Source organism: Nomascus leucogenys, chromosome 17 (genome assembly GCF_006542625.1).
Source record: "Nomascus leucogenys isolate Asia chromosome 17, Asia_NLE_v1, whole genome shotgun sequence".
Classification (NCBI taxonomy): domain Eukaryota; kingdom Metazoa; phylum Chordata; class Mammalia; order Primates; family Hylobatidae; genus Nomascus; species Nomascus leucogenys.
The window spans coordinates 84,446,748-84,467,463 of NC_044397.1; the positions used below are offsets into that span (position 1 = coordinate 84,446,748).

Here is a 20,716-nt window from a genome sequence, read left to right on the forward strand (position 1 = left end):
GCCCTAAATCCCTGAGGCCCTGGTCAGGTTGCCCTCTTCTTTGCCTGTTACAGGAGTAACTACAATGAGGCGATTGGAGAAAATTTTGGGTATATAGATTTTCTTCTCCAAATCTCTGTGCATTCTATCTACCATAGAACGGGAAGACGGTGGTTTTCTTGTCAGATGGTGCTGGAGTTTGCGTCAGGCACATAAAGGGGCAGCCCCGAATCTAGCGTACGTGAGTGCCGGACCGCTGAGTGGTTGTTAGCCAAGATGGCGGTAGCGATTGTTGCAGCGAGGGTCTGGCGGCCAAACCGTGGCCTGAGCCAGGCTGCCCTCCTGCTGCTGCGGCGGCCTGGGGCTCGAGGACTGGCTAGATCTGTGAGTACCTGGGCCCCAGGTGGTTTTCCCAAAGGGGATTAGGGATGTAAAGGCTATCTCTAAAGTGTGGGATCCCTGAAGGATATGAAGGAAGGGCTGTCACAGAAGGGACAAAGAGTGGGAGACCCCTTGGAGAAGACACCGAAGGGAAGATCTGCCACTTCCTTAGGAGAGGAAAAGAACTTCCACTTCTTTAGGAGAGGAAAAAACCCGTTTGCAACTTCTCTGTGGGCCCTGAGGGAGGGAGACGACTTGAAGAGAGGGGTGGGGGTTCCTTATTAGCTGCCACTGGTATTCAGGGGAGGCTCCTTGGAGGGACAGGAGAAGACCGCAAGACCTTCTCCCTCAGGGTTTGGAGAATGAAACTGACTTTGTAAGGGAGGGACTTTCTTCTGGACAAAGATCTCTCTTCAAGAAGAAAAAAAGAAGAGAACTGGTCCCTGTCCCAGGCTGCATAGGGCCTTGTATTTCTTTGCTCCTTTTGCTACAATTCTGATTTTAAAATGAATTGTGTAAAAAATTTGTTTGATTCCTGTGTCTCTTGATCGAATATCAAGACAGGGAATTCGTGTGTTCTGGACACTGTACAGAGGAGACGATTAATATTTGTTGAATTAATGAGGGGAAAAAACGAGGGAGAGAGGTACAGACGGCACTTTGCCCACATTTCTTAGAAACACTTCAGAAGGCTTCGTTTCTTGTCAAAAGGGTCACAATCCCTTCAGGTGGATGCTGCTAAGGGCAAGATTACACTGCAAAAAACCTAGGTGGAAGCCTATCTTTAGACGGGGAGAGGCAATGGGTTGCAGAAGAGCTTTGAACTACAGTTGACAGATAGGAGAGTAGTGGTTACATGGGTGGATTCATGTCCTTGCTCTGCCAGTTTCCACTTGTGTAGCCTGGGGCAACGGACTGCACCTCTCTGGATCTATGGACCTAATTTCCCTCTCTAAAATATTAGTGGCCCCCTCATGGGGGGGGAAAAATTAATACGTAAAATGCTAAGGACTGTACCTGGCACATCCTGAGGGCAATAGGAATGTTGGTCATTGTTGATAGTGAGGGTGGAGGGAAGGGACAGAAACTAACCTTGGAGATGGGGAGAAGAAAGGGGTGACCTTGGGAAGGCCTGGATTGGTGAGGCCCTGGGAAAAAAAATCTCAAGAGATCTTGTGAGGCTGAGTCTGATCCTCTGATCCCCAATCCATAAGGAAGGGAAGATGGAATCTGTAGAAAGAAGCTCTGGGTAGGGGAACAAACGGGAGGAGGGTGAAGAGGATGGGCCAGGAATAGGACATAGTAGGTATCTAGGAACGGAGTCACTTGAAACAGGTAAATGCAGAAGGGCTGCAGGAGCAAGGTGTGGGTAGGGCAGTCTCTTGCCTTTGGGCTGGAGACCTTTTCACTTTTTTTTTTTTTTTTTTTTTTTTTTTTGAGCAGTTCATATCCTCCACAGCTGCTCTCAGTCCCAGGAGCCCATTGGCTGGGCAAGTGGGGCGGGAGGTGGGCAGGACTAGGGCAGGCTAGGGAAGGGTCATTTATGGCTGATTAAATCTTTCTCTCCTGTCTCAATCTCCTGATTACCTTTCCTCTTGCTTCCCCTACTTCATTTTTGGTGGAGAGTGGGGAGGGAAGAAGTCCCTACTTTTTATTTATTTATGTATGTTTACATTTGTATTATCTTAGAGTTATTGTCTTTTCCCCTTTATTTCTCCCACCTGTTCTTTCTCTCTTCTTTCTTTCCTCTCCTTCTCCTTTCCTCTCCTCTTCCCCTCCCCTCTCCTTCTTCTTTTCTTTTTCCCTTTCCTTTCCATTCCTCTTTTCTCTCTCTTTCTTTCTTTCTGTACCTCTCTTTCCTTTTTCTTTTTTTTTTTTTTTTTGAGACAGAGTTTCACTCTCTCGCCCAGGCTGGAGTGCAGCGGCATGATCTGGACTTACTGCAATCTCTGCCTGCCGGGTTCAAGCAATTCTCCTGCCTCAGCCTCCCTAGTAGCTGGGATTACAGGCATGCACTATCACGCCTGGCTAATTTTTGTATTTTTGGTAGGGATGAGGTTTCACCATGTTGTCCAGGCTGGTCTTGAACTTCTGGCCTCAAGTTCCACATGTCTTGGCCTCCAAAAGCATAAGCCACTGCGCCCACCTTTTCTTTTTTTGAGACAAGGTCTCACTCTGTCGCCCAGGCTGGAGTGAGTGCAGTGGTGTGATCATGGCTCACTGCAGCTTCAACCTCCTGGGCTCAAGCAATCCCCCCACCTCTGCCTCCTAAGTAGCTGGGACCACAGGCACGTGCTACCACGCCTGGCTAATTTTTAATTTTTTTTTTTTTTTTTTTTGAGACGGAGTCTTGCTCTGTCGCCCAAGCTGGAGTACAGTGGCACAATCTCGGCTCACTACAACCTCCATTTCCCAGGTTCAAGTGATTCTTCTGCCTCAGCCTCCCGAGTAGCTGGGACTACTGGCGTGCGCCACCATACCCAGTTAATTTTTGTATTTTTAGTAGAGATGGGGTTTCACCATGCTGACCAGGCTGGTCTTGAACTCCTGACCTAAGGTGATCTGCCTGCCTCGGCCTCCCAAAGTGCTGGGATTACAGGCATGAGCCGCCGCGCCTGGCTGTGCCTGGCTAATTTTTAAATCTTTGTAGAGATGCGGTTTTGCCATGTTGTCCAGGCTGGTCTTGAACTCCTGGACTCAAATGATCTTCCTGCCTCAGCCTCCCAAAGTGCAGGATGACAAGCATGAGCCACCTTGCCTGGCCATATTATTAAATTATCATGAATTTAAGTAGCCACAAGTGGGCTGGGTGCGGTGGCTCACGCCTGTAATCCCAGCATTTTGAGAGGCCAAGGTAGGCAGGTCGCCTGAGGCCAGGAGTTCGAGACCAGCCTGGCTAACATGGTGAAACCCTGTCTCTACTAAAAATACAAAAAAATTAGCTGGGCGTGATGGCGTGTTCCTGTAATCCCAGCTACTTGGGAGGCTGAGGCAGAAGAATCGCTTGAACCTGGGAGGCGGAGATTGCAGTGAGCCAAGATCGTGCCACTATACCCCAGCCTAGGTGACAGAGCAGCCGAGCAGCCCTCTGTCTCAAAAATAAGATAGCCACAAGTGGTTGGTGGCTTCCATATTAGATGGTGCAGGGTTTGTGTTTTGTTTTGTTTTTTGTTTTTTGTTTTTTTGAGACAGAATTTTGCTCTTATTGCCTAGGCTGGAGTGCAATGGCACGATCTTGGCTCACCACAACCTCCTCTTCCTGGGTTCAAGTGATTCTCCTGCCTCAGCCTCCCAAGTAGCTAGGATTACAGGCATGCACCACCATGCCTGGCTAATTTTGTATTTTTAGTGGAGACAGGGTTTCTCCATGTTGGTCAGGCTGGTCCCGAACTCCTGACCTCAGGTGATCCACCCACCTTGGCCTCCCAGAGTGCTGGGATTACAGGTGTGAACCACCACTCCTGGCTAAGATGATGCAGTTTTATCCAGGTGGAGATGAAGAAATAGGGAAAGGTTGAGAGGCTGTATAGTTGTAGACAGATTGGATTACTGGGTTCACTGGGGAAGGTCAGGTTAGAAGGAGTGGGGCTGCTTTACTTGTCCCTGACTTCTTGCCCCTCCTCTGCCTGCTCCTTCATTGAATACCCTGCTGCCCTGCAGATGTGTTTGCCTGATTCTCACCTCCCTTCCTGTCTCTGTTATCATAGCAGATGTTTTAGTGCTCAGGGAAAGGAGGAGGAGGGAAACTCAGATTGTCAAGGAATCGTGAGTCAGTTTCTCAGCCACTACCCCAGGCCTGGGCTTGGCTAAGTCATTTTACCTCTCTGACCCTAGCTAGTGAGGTGAATAGAGTCCCTACCCTGTTGGAAGTCAGGAAGCCCCTGGAGCTCCGTCTGTGCTAATTATCAGTGACTATTTCTGTGACCCAGCTCTTCAGGGGCAGCCTGTCTGGGGGTTCCAGTACCCTGTGCAGTATCTCCAAGTGGTAGGTACTCAGCGTATGTATTAGTCCGTTTTCAGGCTGCTAATAAAAACACACCCAAGACTGGGTAATTTATAAAGAAAAAGAGGCTTAATGGACTCACAGTTCCACATGGCTGGGGAAGCCTCACAAACATGGTGGAAGGCGAATGAGGAGCATCTTACATGGTGACAGGCAGACAGAGTGCTTGCAGGGGAACTCCCCTTTATGGAACCATCAGATCTCGTGAGACTTATTCAGTATAATGAGAACAGCACGTGAAAGATCCACCCCCATGATTCAATTACCTCCCACTGGCTCCCTCCCACAACATGTGGGAATTATGGGAGCTACAATTCAAGATGAGATTTGAGTGGGGACAGAGCCAAACCATATCAGTGTGTATTGTGGGATGAATGGAAATGGTCATTACAGTCTTCTAAGTGTATAGGTCCATCTGTTACTTGCTAGTGTGTTAAGAAACCTGGCCTCCTTTTTCACATCTTGAGGCACTGAATGGTTTACGATGCCAACTCTAATTTTTTGTTATATTTAATACACCAATAGTGCAAGGCCTCTATTGGTAGTGCTCTCCTATTATAGGTGGAGAGACTGAGGCTCAGAGAGGTGAGGTCTGAACTTGGAGCTCTGGACTCCAAAGCCTAGTTTCTTTTCATGGTACCAGGCTGCCAGGAGGAGAAAGGATGGAGCTTAGATTCAAGTCTTGCAACATTCTTCTTAGTCCAGTATTGGCTTATTTTATTTTATATTTTTTTGAGACGGAGTCTTGCTCCGTTACCCAGGCTGGAGTGCAGTGGCGTGATTTCTGCTCACTGCAACCTCTGCCTCCTGGGTTAAGCAATTGTCCTGTCTCAGGCTCTCGAGTAGCTGGGACTACTGGTGCGTGCCACCATGTCCAGCTAATTTTTATATTTTTAATAGAGACAGGGTTTCGCCATGTTGGCCAGGCTGGTCTCGAACTCTTGGCCTCAACTGATCTACCCACCTCAGCCTCCCAAAGTACTGGGGTTACAGGCGTGAGCCACCATGTGTGGCCAGGCAGGTGATTTTTCTTGTCTTTGCCCTCTTTCCACTTCAGTCCCTCTGGCCATCTTTCCCTTCCTTGAATGTGCCTCCTCCCACCTGGAGGCCTTTGTAGGTGTGATGTCCTTCAGATGATGGCTGACATGACACTTCCTCAGAGAAGCGTTCCAGACCCCAAACACCAGGTCTCTGTGAAACAGGGTCAGTGGTACCTGCCTAATCTGCATGCCTTTCCCTTCTCACAAGATATTCTGGGAAGGGGGGCTCAACTCTTTGCTGTGTTTGAGGGCAGAGTGCCTTTGAGCTCAGGAGAGAGTGGGTTTGGGTGGCCTTATCTACCCTAGATATGGAGGACTTGGAGTTAACTGGCACCATCCACAAAGCCTTGCATGCACTGGACCTGCACAAGTTGCTTAGCGCTTGAGGTGGAGCCTCAGCTACCACTTGTCTTTGATGGAGTTGTGATAACAGTGCCTGCCCCGTCTGGATGCCTTATGGGTTCAGTGAGCACATAGGTATAAATAAAGTGCTTTGAGTGGCACCTTGGCATGTAGTTATTCTCTGATTGACCTGTAGCAGCCATGCCAGTGTCTTCAGGGTCCCAGGGCGCCAGGCTTTCTTCTCTTGCCTTGGAGCCTTGGTTGTTCCCTAGGACTGAAGTGTTCTGACCCCTCAGCTCAACTCCCCCTTCTCTAGGAAGCTTTCCCTGCTGTGCCATCTGATGCTGGTGCTTCCTGGAGGGGTACTATCTGATGCTAGCTGGTGAGGCATTCCTGCCAGAGCTGTGGCAGGTGCTTTCCCCACCCCTCCACCAGACTGTGAGGTGGATGCCATCTCCACGAGGGCACGCAGGTTCACAGAGACTGGCTCCTGTCCAAGGCCGCATGGCTGGAAAGAGACAGAACCAGATTCAAACACCGGCAGTTGAACCCTAGAGACCCTCATCCTACCACCCACGTGGGTAACCACTATACATCCTGCCTCCTCTGAAATCTCCCGTTTTTTTTTATTTTAAAATTTTATGTGAGTATTTATGTATTTACTTATTTATTTGCTGTTGTTGTTACTGTTTTGAGACAGAGTCTTGCTCTGTTGTTGCCCAGGCTGGGGTGCAGTGGTGCGGTCTTGGCTCATTGCAACCTCTGCCTTCTCGGCTCAAGCGATTCTCGTGCCTCAGTCTCCCGAGTAGCTGGGACTACAGACATGCACGACCATGCCTGGCCAATTTTTGTGTCTTTAGTAGAGATGGGGTTTCACCATATTGGCCAGGCTGGTCTTGAACTCCTGGCTTCGAGTGAACTGCCTGCCCTGGCCTCCCAAAGTATTGAGATTATAAGTGTGAGCCACTGTGCCTGGCCAAAATTTTATTTATTTATTTATTTATTTATTTATTTATTTATTATTATTTTTTTTTTGAGACGGAGTCTTGCTCTGTCACCCAGGCTGTAGTGCAGTGGCACGATCTCGGCTCACTGCAAGCTCTGCCTCCCAGGTTGACGCCATCCTCCTGCCTCAGCCTCCTGAGTAGCTGGGACTACAGGCGCCTGCCACCACGCCCGGCTAATTTTTTGTATTTTTAGTAGAGATGGGGTTTTACCTTATTAGCCAGGATGGTCTCAATCTCCTGACCTCGTGATCCGCCCGCCTCGGCCTCCCAAAGTGCTGGGATTACAGGCGTGAGCCATCAAGCCCAGCCTAATTTTATTTATTATTATTTATTTATTTATTTGAGATGGAGTCTCACTCTGTCACCCAGGCTGGAGTGCAGTGGTGCGATCTTGGCTCACTGCAAGCTCCACCTCCCAGGTTCAAGCGATTCTTCTGCCTCAGCCTCCTGAGTAGCTGGGACTACAGGTGCGTGCCACCATGCCTGGCTAATTTTTGTATTTTTAGTAGAGATGGGGTTTCACCGTCGTGATCAGCCTGACAGGCTGGTCATGAACTCCTGACCTTAAGTTGATCCACCTGCCTTGGCCTCCCAAATCTGCTGGGATTACAGGCGTGAGCCACCGCGCCTAGCCATATTATTTCTATATTTTCATTTGGCTTATCTGTCAACTTGACACTTTTTTGTTTTTTTAGGCTAGTCAGGTGAAGCAATGTGAGTAAGATCACCTCTCCTGATTATAACTTGTGTGTTCAGTGTTTGTCATTCATCCCTCCCTGTCTCCAGCCTTCAGAGCAAATGTTCAGTATCTGTTTAACAAGAACAATCATGAGAAATACTTACTCACTACTTGTGTTTATGAAACATTATGTGCCAGGCACTGGGCTGAGCAATCCACACAGGTCAACTCACTTAATCCTCATGACAACCCCTCAGATAAGTACTTATACCACCCTCGGTGTACACAGGAGGAAACTGAGGCTTAGGGAGTTTTTCTTTAAAAACTTTTTCTTTTTTTTTTTTTCCTTGAGATAGGTCTTACTTTGTCACCCAGGCTGGAGTGCAGTGGCGTGATCTTGGCTCACTGCAGCCTCTTGGGCTCCAGCGATCCTCCCACCTCAGCCCCTCGAGTAATTGGGGAGTACAGATGTGCACCACCATGCCCAGCTAATTTTTTGTAGGGATGGGGTCTTGCCATGTTATCCAGGCTGGCCTTGAACTCCTGGGCTCAATCAATCCACCCTCCTTGGCCTCCCAAAGTGCTGGTATTACAAGTGTGAACCACCACACCTGGCCTTAAATTTTATTTATTTATTTATTTATTTATTTATTTATTTATTTATTTATTTTTGTAGAGATGAGGTCTCACTGTGTTTCCTAGGCTGGCCTCGAACTCCTGGACTCAAGCGATCCTCTTGCCTCAGCCTCCAGAGTAGCTAGAATTACAGGCGTCTGCCACTGCACTTGGCTCAGGGAGTTTAAGTCATACAATCAGGCAGCAGTCTGCTCAGTTAGAATCCATGCGCTTAGCCATGGTGTCTTCAAGTGACTCCACCAGGGCCACCCCAGTACTTCCTGGGCAGACCAGACCATCCAGAGCGGGCAGGTTGTGCTTTCCTGCATGGTGGGAGAGGATGTGGCATGAAGCTTTGTGTAAATCTGTGCAGCCTCTGCCATTGTAAATCACTGGCCACCAGGACAGACTCCCCCACTCCCTTCCAAAAACTAGAGGAACAGATGGGTGGAGTCGCATCCTTCCTCTGCAGGCATTTGGCCACCCACTCCCGTTATGGAGCATTTCCTCAGGACCAGGCACAGTGCGGAGCCCTTTGCATAGCTCACTGATTGAGGCGGCAACCCTGGGGCTGGGGACTACCGTTATCTCCACCAGCCCAGCAAAGAGGGGAGGAGGGTACAGCCGAGGCCCAGCTCCAGCATATGGAGCACACTGGGGTACTGTGAAGATAGCTGTCCAGCCTCTAGAGGCTGACAGTCCTGCCCTGACACTGTGGTTTGTTCTCAGACTCTGGCCTCCCCCTCTTAGTGCCCGTCTGAAGACTTCAGCCTTCTGTCCTCTTCCATCAGCATGCTGTCTCCCCTGTGCCTCAGTCTCCCTCTCTGGAGTATCTGCTGGGGCCACAGTTTGGTTTTATTGTTCTTTGAGACAGGGTATCACTTTGTTGCCCAGACTGGAGTGCAGTGGTGCAGTCATGGCTCACTGCAGCCTTGACCTCCTGGGCTCAAGCCATCCTCTCACCTCAGGCTCCAGCAGCCCCAGTATCTGGACTACATGTACATGCCACCATGCCCAGCTAATTTTTTTTTTTTTTTTTTTTTTTTTAAGATAGAGTCTCATTCTTGTCACCCAGGCTGGAGTGCAATGGTGCCATCTCGGCTCACTGCAACCTCCGCCTCCCAGGTTCAAGCCATTCTCCTGCCTTAGCCTCCCAAGTAGCTGGGATTACAGGCACCTACCATCATGCACGGCTGTTTTTTGTATTTTTAGTAGAGACAGGGTTTCACCATGTTGGCCAGGCTGGTCTTGAACTCCTGACCTCAGGTAATCTGCCTGCCTTGGACTCCCAAAGTGCTGGGATTACAGGCGTGAGCCACCACACCCAGGCTTCCTGGCTAATTTAAAAATTTTTCAGAGACGGGGTTTTGCCTAGGCTGGACTCACTATGTTACCTAGGCTGGTCTCGAACCACTGGCCTTAAGTGATCCTCCCACCTCAGCCTCCCAAAGTATTGGGATTACAGGCATGAGCCACTGCACATCGCCACAGTTTGATTTTAGAATCCATTTTAAGGTGCAGTTAGTTCTTCCCAGCTCCTCTTTTCCCCATCTCATACAGTGTGGTCACTTCCCTTTCTCCCACTTCTCACCTTCCTAGGTTTTGTTTTTCTCTCTCTCACCAAGTTTTGAGTATGTAATACATCCCAGATCGGTGCTGAACCCCTTGTGTGAGTTAACTTAGCAACTTTTCACGTGGTGTTCTGCAGCCTTCTTACAGATAAGGAAATTGAGAGAGGTGAAGTGTTTTTGCAGAGAGCCACACAATGAGCTAAGAAATTAGAACCCAGGGCAGTTGAACTCCAGAGCCATAACCGCCCATTCATGCGTTCACTCAGGAATTCCCTCTTGAGTGCCTGCTGTGAAGGCAACCTGGACGCTGTCTCTGCCTTCCTGGGATTGTGGTGTGTGTGGGAGACAGACACGAAACAAAGGAATCTTCTAGGTCAGTGTCTGGCTGTGCTGGGTACTCAGAAGGGGGAAGCACTGTGCTGCAAGAGGCCGGCTGTTTTCTCCTCACAAGGGGAGGCCTGTGGTGACATTGCCAGGCCTGAATCTGCCCTGCCATTGGGAGTGTAATTTCCTCACGACTACAAATGCAAATAAATACACACACTGAACATGCTACCCCGCTAGAACTGTGGACGGCTTGTTCACTGCAGTTAAAGGAAGACGGAGGGACACATTTGAGCACGCATGTGTGAGATCCAGCTTGTGGCAAACCCTGCCTTTCTTTAACATCTGTGGGAAGTGAAGCCACCATTACTGACCTCTGAGGAATCCCGGGAGTAGTGGGAAGAAAAGTTGCAGATGTTTGAAAATCAGGCTGCAGGGGCAATTGGGGTGAGGAGCATGGACGTCTAGGAGCCTGAATCTCAGCCTTGCCCAGGTTGGAAGCCCAGTTCTGATGTAATTTTTTTTTTTTTTTTTTGAGACAGGGTCTCACTTTGTCCCCCAGGCTGGAGTGCGGTGGCACAATCTTAGCTCACTACAGCCTCATCCTTCCAGGTTCAAGCAGTCCTCCTGCCTCAGCCTCCCAAGTAGCTGGGACCACAGGCATGTGTCACCACGCCTTTCTAATGTTTTTATTTTTTTGTGGAGACAGGGTTTTTCACTGTTGCCCAGGCTGGTCTCAAAACTCCTGAGCTCATGTGATCCTCCTGCCTTGGCCTTCCAAAGTGCTAGGATTACAGGCGTAAGCCACCGTGCCCAGCACCCACCCCCCTTTTTTTTTTTTTTTTAAATTTGTGGTTTGATGCAGGTTATTTTACCTCCCCAGGCCTCGGTTTCCTCGTCTACTCAAGGGCAATGGCAGATAATCAACCTCACAGATTCCCAGAGGAGTTAGTAGGCTTGTCCATGCCAGGCTCAGCTGGCTTACAGCAGGTGCTTCATAAGGGGGAGCTGTTGCAACGCCTCGGCTGGTTCTAGGCTGCCTAGCTCCAGAGCTAAGAGTCCCAGTGGGTTCATATCCCTTTGAGCATTTATAGGCTTCTCACAGGTCTCCTGGGCTTTCTTAGCCATTCCTCATCCGACCTGAGGAGGTGTGATGTCCTTGCAGGACTTCTCCAGCCCCTCTGAACTTTTTTTGTTTGAGACAGCATCTTGCCCTGTTGCCCAGGCTGGAGTGCAGTGGTGTGATCATGGCTTACTGCAGCCTCCACCTCCTGGGCTCAAGCAATTCTCCCACCTCAGCCTTCCAAGTAGCTGGGACTATAGGTGCATGTTACCATGCTTGAGTAATTTTTAAAATTTTTTGTGGAGATGTGATCTCAGGCCAGTCTTGAACTCCTGGGCTCAAGTAATCCTTGAGCCCAAAGTGTTGGGATTACAGATATGAGCCACCTTTCCAGGCCCTGAGCTCCTTCTGTCTTCCATGAAGGACACACTATTCCTCACCTTTTGTCTTTTTGTGTGTGTGTGGCAGGGTCTCTGTTGCCCAGGCTGGGATATGTTGGTGCGATCTGGGCTTACTGTAACCTCCGCCTCCTGATTCAAGTGATTCTCCTGCCTCAGCCTCTTGAGTAGCTGGGATTACAGGTGTGCGCAACCACGTCCAGCTAATTTTTGTACTTTTGGTAGACATGGGGTTTCACCATGTTGGCCAGGCTGGTCTCAGCCTCCCGAACTGTTGGGATTATAGGAGTGAGCCACTGTGCCTGGCTACTTTTTGTCTTTTGCATGTTCTATACCCCTTGCCGAGAATGCGCTTTCCCTGCCTCCTGGTTATCCCTCAGGTTTCAGCTCTAACATCACTTCCCCCGGGAAGCCTTACTCTCGCTTTCTTCTGCTATAGGATAATATGAACCACTGTCATTGTTACTTGTTCAGTGTCTGCCCTCCCTGCTAGGCAGCAAGGACAGATATCTTGCCTGTCTTAGGTCCCCAGAACCCAGCACAGGGCTTGGAACATGTCAGATGCTCAAATATTTGTTGAATGATTCAGTCTGGGCTCGCAGAGGGAGCTGGGACCGGAGCAGAGTGGACACTGAAGCGTATGTAGCAGTTTGCCAGGTGATAGGGAAAGAGACCTCGTAAAGCAAGCAGAGATGAGAGGAGAAATGAGAATAGCTGAGATTGTTTTGAGCATTTGTTATGTGGCTTACAAATACTTTGCTGAACATTTTATTCACATGATCTTGTTTAAGCCTCTCATTTCCATGAGGGGTTCTCCATTTTTATAGACAAGGAAGAGGACACATGGAGAGGGGAAGTTACTTTGCCATATCACCCTCTAAGGGATTTTTTTTTTTTTTTTTTGAGATGGAGTCTCACTGTCACCAGGCTAGAGTGCTGTGGCGCAATCTTGGCTCACTGCAACCCCCACCTCCCAGGTTCAAGTGGTTCTCTTGCCTCAGCCTCCTGAGTAGCTGGGACTACAGGCATGTGCCACCACATCCGGCTAATTTTTCTATTTTTAGTGGGTACAGGGTTTCGCCATGTTGGCCACTTTGATCTCGAACTCCTGACCTCAAGTGAGATTCGCCTGCCTCGGCCTCCTAAAGGCAATAAGGGATTAGAACCTAGGCAGTCTGACTCTTTTTTTTTTTTTTTTAGTAGAGACGGGGTTTCACTGTGGTCTCGATCTCCTGACCTCATGATCCGCCCGCCTCGGCCTCCCAAAGTGCTGGGATTACAAGCGTGAGCCACCGCGCCCGGCCGGCAGTCTGACTCTTAAGAGCTCAAAGACTTAAGCTCTGTCCTGAGTAGCTTCGCTGGTGTATGGTATAGGGATCAGAAGAGAGCTGGTCTGGATGCCTAGAGGGCATCCTGCAGTTGGCATGTGTGTCTGTGGTCACAGTGGGAGAGAGAGAGGAGGGGGCATCTGTGGCCAGAATGGGGAGGCCTCGAATGCCAGGATGAAGAGTTTGGGCCTATGGTAATGAGAATAGTAATAGCTACCAGTTCTTGACTTGCCAGCCACTTTATTGAGTCATTTAATCTTATAACAGTTCTATGGGATAGGTGTTACTGTTTTCATCCCAGTTTTTCAGATGGGGAAACTGAGACACAGAAGTTGTAGTCAGTTACCCAAGGTGTCGCAGTGAGAAAGTGCTGGAGTTGGGGCTCAGACCCTGCGAGTCAGGCTCAAGAGTTCACTGGGGCCACGTGCTCAACCGCCATGCCGCCTGCCTGCCGTCGGGGTTGAGCCAGCGGAAACCCGGGTGCTGCTTCTGATGCAGGCGGTCTCCTCTGCTCTCTTCCCCAGCACCCCCACAGGCAGCAGCAGCAGTTCTCATCTCTGGATGACAAGCCCCAGTTCCCAGGGGCCTCGGCAGAGTTTATAGACAAGTTGGAATTCATCCAGCCCAACGTCATCTCTGGAATCCCCATCTACCGCGTCATGGACCGGCAAGGCCAGATCATCAACCCCAGCGAGGACCCCCACGTGAGAGGCGGCCTCCCCGACTTCCCTTGCCCCCCCACGCCCAGGCCCCTTGCCTGTCTCCTCTCTGGTCCCAACCACCCCACATCTGTCTGTGCCTCCACCCGCAGCTGCCGAAGGAGAAGGTGCTGAAGCTCTATAAGAGCATGACACTGCTTAACACCATGGACCGCATCCTCTATGAGTCTCAGCGGCAGGTGCGTGGGGACAGGACTGGGGTGGGGAGCTGGAATTACCTGAGGTCCTCTACCTGTGTTTGGGCCAAAGGATGGCTCTCAAGGAGGAGAGATTCTTTTTTGGGGGTTCCATAGAGTTCTGAGGGTTCTCTTGGGAATCTGGAGGAAAAGTGTGAGAGCAGTCCTGCCTTAGGGCAGAAGGATGGACCTGATCACTAAAAAACACCTACTGTGTGCCTGGCTGGGGGCTCGCCTATGTGGGGAGAGGGCAGGGAGAAGGCCTGACAGCCCTTCCTCTTGGAAACGCACAGTCCTGAGAAACAGGGTGGGTCCCCAGTGCTTCTTGGAGTGCTCCAGGGGACCGCCCTAGGCCCACGTGAAATGGGCTGTGATCCCCTGATAAATCCTAGTATCAGGGACAAGGATCCAGTCAAGCCAGTGTCAACAAAGAGGGAAGTTACTGACTCCAATGACTATACATCCAGAGGGTCCTGTTTTGGGGCACAGCTGGATCCAGGAGGCTCAAAAGCTGTCATTAGACCTTCTCTCTCTCTGTTCTTCTTTGCCTTGGCTTTCTTTCTCTTCAAGCGGTGGTAGGCTCTGGCAGCTCCTGGCTCATGGAGAGGAGGCAGAGAAAGGGTGTAGGGTACAGGCTCTGAAGCAAGTCTGTAAGACTGAAGTTCTAGTTCTGCCCCTTTCCAGCTCTGTGGTCGTGGGAAAGTTGTTTAAAACCTCAGTGCTTCAGTTTTCTATTTTATTTTATTTTATTTTATTTATTTATTTATTTATGTTTTTTGAGACGGAGTCTCGCTCTGTCGCCCAGGCTGGAGTGCAGTGGCGTGATCTGGGCTCACTGCAAGCTCCGCCTGCCGGGTTCACGCCATTCTCCTGCCTCAGTCTCCCGAGTAGCTGGGACTACAGGCGCCCGCCACCACGCCTGGCTGATTTTTTGTATTTTTAGTAGAGACGGGGTTTCACCATGTTAGCCAGGATGGTCTCGATCTCCTGACCTCGTGATCCGCCCGCCTTAGCCTCCCAAAGTGCTGGGATTACAGGCGTGAGCCACCGCGCCTGGCCAGCTATTTTATTTTATTTTTTAAATTTTATTTATTTCTTATTTTATTTTTTGAGACAGAGTCTAGTTGTGTTGCCCAGGCTGGAGTGCAGTGGCATGATCTTGGCTCACTGCAACCTCTGCCTCCTGTGTTGAAGTGATTCTCCTGTCTCAGCCTCTTGAGTAGCTGGGATTACAGGCACCCGCCACCACACCCAGCTAATTTTTGTATTTTTAGTAGAGATGGGGTTTCGTCACGTTGGCCAGGCTGGTCTCAAACTCCTGACCTCAGGTGATTTGCCTGCCTCAGCCTCCCAAAGTACTGGGATTACAGGCATAAACCACTGCACCTGGCCTAGTTTGTTTTACTTATTTCATTTTATTTTATTATTTTACAGGGTCTCACTCTGTCTCCTAGGCTGTTGTGTGGTGGTGCACTTGTAGCTCACTGTAGCCATGACCTCCTGGGCTCAAGCAATCCTCCTGCCTTGGCCTCCCTAACAGCTGAAACTATAGGCACGGACCACCATCCCCAGCTAATGTTTTTAACTTTTCGTAGAGATGGGATCTTGCTTTGTTGCCCAGGCTGGTCTTGAACTCCTGGGCTCAAGTGATCCTCCCACCTTGGCACCTCCCAAAGTGCCATTGCACCCAGCTTCAGTTTTCTTATCTGTACCTACCTCATGAGGTTGGTGTGAGGCTTGATGGTGGCATATGTAATGGCCTTAGGAACAGCAAAACTGGCATTTAGCTACCACTTAATATTAGCTTCTTCTTATTTATGATGACCCTATCCACCTTGCAATTATTATCCTTTTCACTTAGCAGTGGAAAGAGAATGGTCCTTAATGGTTCAGCACAAGGCCCGGAGGTGGCAGTCAGTGGCCAAGCTTTGGTCATAGACCCTGTCATGAACCAATAACTGTGACTGGCCAAGCCCAGGCTATGTGCCCCCCGCAGGAACTGAGAGAGTAGAGGAGTAGAGTTCATCTCCCAGGCCACAGAGATGAAGGGCAGGGCTGAGGGGTTCCTCTGAGAAAAGTGGGAAGCTTGTTGGGCAGGCAGGCCCTCGGATGTCCGCCATTCTCATGGGGTCAGGACCTCTCCCAGGCTTGGGAATTTGCATTTGTGTCAGGCGCCCAGGTGACCCTGCTGTGGACCCTGTGTGGATTCAGGCAGGCAGCCCACTCCCAGACTTTCTCACTCACAGGAACCCCATGCGTGGGTTTGCCGAGTTAGGGTAGTGTCTTCACCCTGCCCAGAAACTTCCCTGGGCATCCAGCACCCACAGGAGCAAGTCCAGCCCTTCCTGGCCACCCTGCCTGCCTGTTCTCCCGTGGCCTCGGTGCTTTCTGCTCCTCTCTCCACAGCCTCAGTGCCAGGCCACACCACCCCTGCACGCGTAGGCTCCCTCCTGCCCGGCTGTGAGCTGCGCACACAGGCTTTGGAGTCCAATGGACTTGGGTCCAGTCACAGCTGTGACTTCGGACAGGTGATTTTTCTTGTCTTTGCCTCCGTTTCCTCATTGTTTTAAAGAATGAGGCTAATGATAGAACCACCCTGGAGGGTAGGGATAGAAATTCTGTGAGTCACAGCAAGTAGGGTTCGTGCCCATTGGCTGACATAGAGGAAGCCCTCAGTAAGGTCACCTCACCCGTCACCGTGCACCCTGCTTCTGTTAGGACTGTGTTCAGCTGTGAATTACAGACCTCTTTCCCACTCCAAAAAACAAACAAACAAAAAAAAAACCCAAACCCTAACAAATAAAAACAAAAGCAGTAGCCTATACAGATGAGTAATTTCTTCTTTTGAATAAAAGAAACCTGGGCCGGGCCCAGTGGCTCATAGTAATCCCAGCACTTTGGGAGGCCAAGGTGCGTGGATCACCTGAGATCAGGAGTTCGAGATCAGCCTGGCCAACATGGCAAAACCCCATCTCTACTAAAAGTACGTAAATTACCCTGGTGTGGTGGTGCATGCCTGTAGTCCCAGCTACTCAGGAGGCTGAGGTGGGAGAATCACTTAAGCCTGGGAGGCAGACGTTGCAGTGAGCCAAGATCGCACCACTGTATTCCGGCCTGGGCGACAGAAGGAGACATCGTCTCAAAAAAAATAAAAGAGTCTGGAAACAGGTGCTCTGGGGCAGGTCTGGTGGCACCATGATGTCATTGGACACCCAGTTCTCTTTCATTGCTTAGATCCGCCACTCATAGCATTGGCTTCTACCTTCTCTGAGTTCCCCTCATGAGCCAAAATGGTTGCTGAAGCTCTCTCCATCACATCTCATTCCAGGCAGGAAGTAGAGGGAAGGTGGAAGGCCAGACATGGCACATCCCAGCTATCCCACACCCCCACCTTTATAGAGTTTTCTGAGTAGTCCCACCTAGTGACATCTGCATACATTTCATGGGCCACTCCTAGCTGCAGGGGAGACTGAGAAATGTATTAATAATCCTTTAGTCCTGGCAGTTGCTGCCTGCGGGAGATTGAGACCTCTGTTAACAGAGGAGGGGAATAGGATACTGGGAAGGCAACCAGGAGCCTCTGCCAGTAGCCCCGAGTCCTGATCCTCAGGGGGCTGGTCGCAGGCTCCTCCCCACGCTAACCTGGACAGTCCTGCCAGGCCCTCAGTACTCAGCACCGCCCACTCACTTGGCACTGGAGTGTGCATTAACTTTTAATTGGCTCCCCACTTAGAAGAAAGCACACATTCATCAGTTTCCCCCACAGCAACGGGAAAGCCAGGCCTGGGAACACATGGAGGAGGGCGCCACCGAGCTGCGAGGAGCGCTGGCCCCGGGGTGTCCCTCAGGGTTCTGGCCAGGCTGCCTTTGTTCCGCTTTACACATGGCCCTGTGTGATCTCATGTCCATCCGTATGCCAGGGCTGCCCAGAGCCCCAGCCAGACTGCTTTTCAGAGCCCTGCTTGGCTTCTCTCCCGGGATGTCCCACAGCAAACTAATCCTGTCTGAACTTGACCTCGACATCTTCCTCCCAGGCATGCTCCTTTGCCTCACCTAGTCTGTTTCTCAGTGAAGAGCACCAGCATTCACCCGCTCGCCCACACCAGAAACCTCTTCTCATCCCTGTCTCCTCCGTTTCTCCCTTGCTATCCTCCCCTTGCTATCCGTTTCTCCCCTCTCGTTCCCTCTGTCTGTAGATACTTCTTTTTTTTTTTTTTTTTTTTTTTTTACTTTTGAGACAGAGTTTTGCTCTTGTTGCCCAGGCTGGAGTGCAATGGCATGATCTCGGCTCACCGCCTCCCTGGTTCAAGTGATTCTCCTGTCTCAGCCTCCCGAGTAGCTGGGATTACAGGCATGCACCACCACACCTGGCTAATTTTGTATTTTTAGTAGAGATGGGGTTTCTCCATGTTGGTCAGGCTGGTCTCGAACTCCCAACCTCAGGTGATCTGCCTGCCTCGGCCTCCCAAAATGGTAGGATTATAGTTGTGAGCCACTGCACCCAGCTGTAGATATTTCTTTTCTTTTATGTTATTTTTATTTATTTATTTAGAGACGGAGTCTACCTCTGTCGCCCAGGCTGGAGTGCAGTGGCGCAATCTTGGCTTACTACAACCTCCGCCTCCAGGTTCAAGAGCTTCTCCTGCCTCAGCCCCCCAAGTAGCAGGGATTACAGGCACCCACCACCAGACTCGGCTAATTTTTGTATTTTTAGTAGAGATGGGGTTTCACTATATTGGCCAGGCTGGTCTCGAACTCCTGACCTCAAGTGATCCATCTGCCTTGGCCTCCCAAAGTACTGGGATTACAGGTGTGAGCCACCGCGCCTAGCCTGTCTGTAGATACTTCTTTAGGAACTGTTCAGCTGCTCAGCAGCACACTCTGAGACCCAGCTCCAGCCTCTCTCTGCTTCACTGTTGTTGGTGAGTTGGCCTTCATGCTCTGCTTGTGGCCTCGTGTTCACAGCATGGCTGCTGCATGTCCAGGCTTCATGGCTGTCTGCAAGGCAGGAAGAAGTAGGGAGTGGGTAGGGCTGGCACCAGCAGCAGTGGTCTCTTCTATCCAGAAAGCAAAAGCAGACTTCCACGGAAATCTCTGGCTAAAACTGTGTCCCACGGCTACCTCTGGCTGCAAGGGAGGCCAGGGACCTGAGCGCGTGTCTTTTTGAGGCTCAAGTTAGGGGATTTGGGAGAAGGGAACTGGGTACTGGTGTGGCCAGCTGACAGGGTCTGCTGCCCCCTAGCACAGCCAGCTCAGCTTCCTCAGACACATCCACCTGCTCCTCTCCTGCCTCCCTCTGCTACCAAGCTGGGCCTCTGCCCCCTCTCTCCTGGCTTGCTGCAATCAGCCTTGATGACTCCATTTCCCTCACTGCAGCCTGAGAGCAATTCTAAAACACAGGTCTGACCACATTGCTCCCTTGAGAAGACTGTCGGCAGGTTACCACTATTCTCAGAGTAAAATCAATGTATCATTCCGTTTGTTATCTGGGTGCCACCTTCCTCTCCCTCCTCATCTTTCTCCACCCCTACCACTATATGTCCCAGCCCTTCTGGCCTCGTGGTCTATCGTTCCCTCTGCCTGGAACCCTCCACCCACCCCATCTTTGCTTATTGGTCCTCGCCGATGCCCTTCCGTGGTGGAACAGGTGCTTCCTTTGGGCTCCTATGACAGCGACTCGATCCCTCTGGCAGTTCTAAGCAGTCTGGCAGTGTCTCCATAAAGGCAGGAACCCCAGCATGGCCTGGCCCAGGACTGGCCTTCAGGAAGACTGCAAATTCATGGAGGTGTCAGAAGCTGGGCCGGGTTTGGATGGCTCTCTGTCATTGCCCAGCATAACCAAGTGTGGGTCCCCGGTCCCCTCTCCACCCCCAGGGCCGGATCTCCTTCTACATGACCAACTATGGTGAGGAGGGCACGCACGTGGGGAGTGCTGCCGCCCTGGACAACACGGACCTGGTGTTTGGCCAGTACCGGGAGGCAGGTACGTCTGTCCGTGGTTTGGCCCTGTGGTCCCCATTGAAGTGTACAATTTAGTTTTTCTGAATGTTCTTCCAGGAGCAGCACAGTGCCAGGAAGGTCTAAGGAGCTGGAAGAAGAGCTTTCCAAGCAAGAAAGAGACATGCCAGGGTCAGGACTCTAGAGGGGGCGGTCTTCCCACTCTGAAGGCCAGGAAGTGTAGTGGCTCAGGGTCTGTGCTCTTAACCCTTTGTTACCAGTTGTCAGGTTTCGGGCAAGTGACTTCCCTTCTCTGAGCCTCAGTTTTCTAATCTCCAGAAGAGGGATTATGATGGTACCTGCATCCAAGGGTCGCTGGGAGGACACAGTGAGGTCAGCATTTGCTGTGGGTGTGGCCTGTGCTGGAGACCCTGTCTGCCTGGTGCAGTGATCGCCTGGCCCCTCCTCAGGTGCTGTATCCATCAGGGAGCAGGAGCAGGTGGAAGAACCTTGACAGACCTGAGTGTGGTGCAAGATCAGAGGGGCCCGGCAGGCCCGGATGAGTGAAAGGAAGGAAGGGTCAAAGACCAGGAATGAAGAAAATCATTGAGCAGGAATGAGTGCCTGGGAGCGAAGGAGTGAGCCCAGGGAGCAGTGAGTGGGGTGTTCCAGGGAGCTTGTTGGTGTGGGGCCCTGCATGGGGACTACCCTCTGAGTGTCAGCGAGCACTGATAGGGCCAGGAAGGCACATCTTAACCCTTTGTCTTAGACACTGCGCAGCCTGGGGCAAGTTGCTTAACTGCCCTGTGCCTCTGTTTCCTCATTCGTAAGGGGGATGGTAGCCCTTCCTAAGACAGCTGTTGAGGGGAGTCTTGGGGCAGTTGGCACAGTGCCCTCAGCACAGAGTAAGCGCTCAGGGCCAGGGGTTGGTGTCATGATCGGGTACTCGCCCTGGGACAGCCCTTCAGCTGGGCCAGACCACGTGGCTCTAGAAGGGCAAACGCCCTGTGGTGTTTGTCTGAGGTTGAGTGTCAACTGTGCAGAAAAAGATTTCCAGACACCAGGCAGCAAGCCGGGCCCCCGCCAGCTGTGCTGAGCACTGCACCTGTTTTTGCTGAAGGGGTCTCTTGTGAGGGCACGAGGCAGGACCGAGC

At 50.9% G+C, this 20,716-nt stretch overlaps 1 protein-coding gene across 2 annotated transcripts in view; it reads left to right on the top strand.

The window, feature by feature from the left end:
* Positions 1 to 222: 222 nt before the first annotated feature.
* BCKDHA (branched chain keto acid dehydrogenase E1 subunit alpha) overlaps positions 223 to 20,716 on the top strand; it is a 30,199-nt gene continuing 9,705 nt past the window's right edge. The window contains exons 1-4 of one of the 2 annotated variants that reach the window (XM_030795740.1): positions 223 to 363; positions 13,255 to 13,434; positions 13,542 to 13,628; positions 19,500 to 19,608. In XM_030795740.1, coding sequence (XP_030651600.1) covers positions 256 to 363; positions 13,255 to 13,434; positions 13,542 to 13,628; positions 19,500 to 19,608 — 484 coding nt within the window. In that variant the 5' untranslated portion in view covers positions 223 to 255. The remainder of the gene's footprint in view (positions 364 to 13,254; positions 13,435 to 13,541; positions 13,629 to 19,499; positions 19,609 to 20,716) is intronic. The other variant, XM_030795741.1, reaches the window with a different exon arrangement.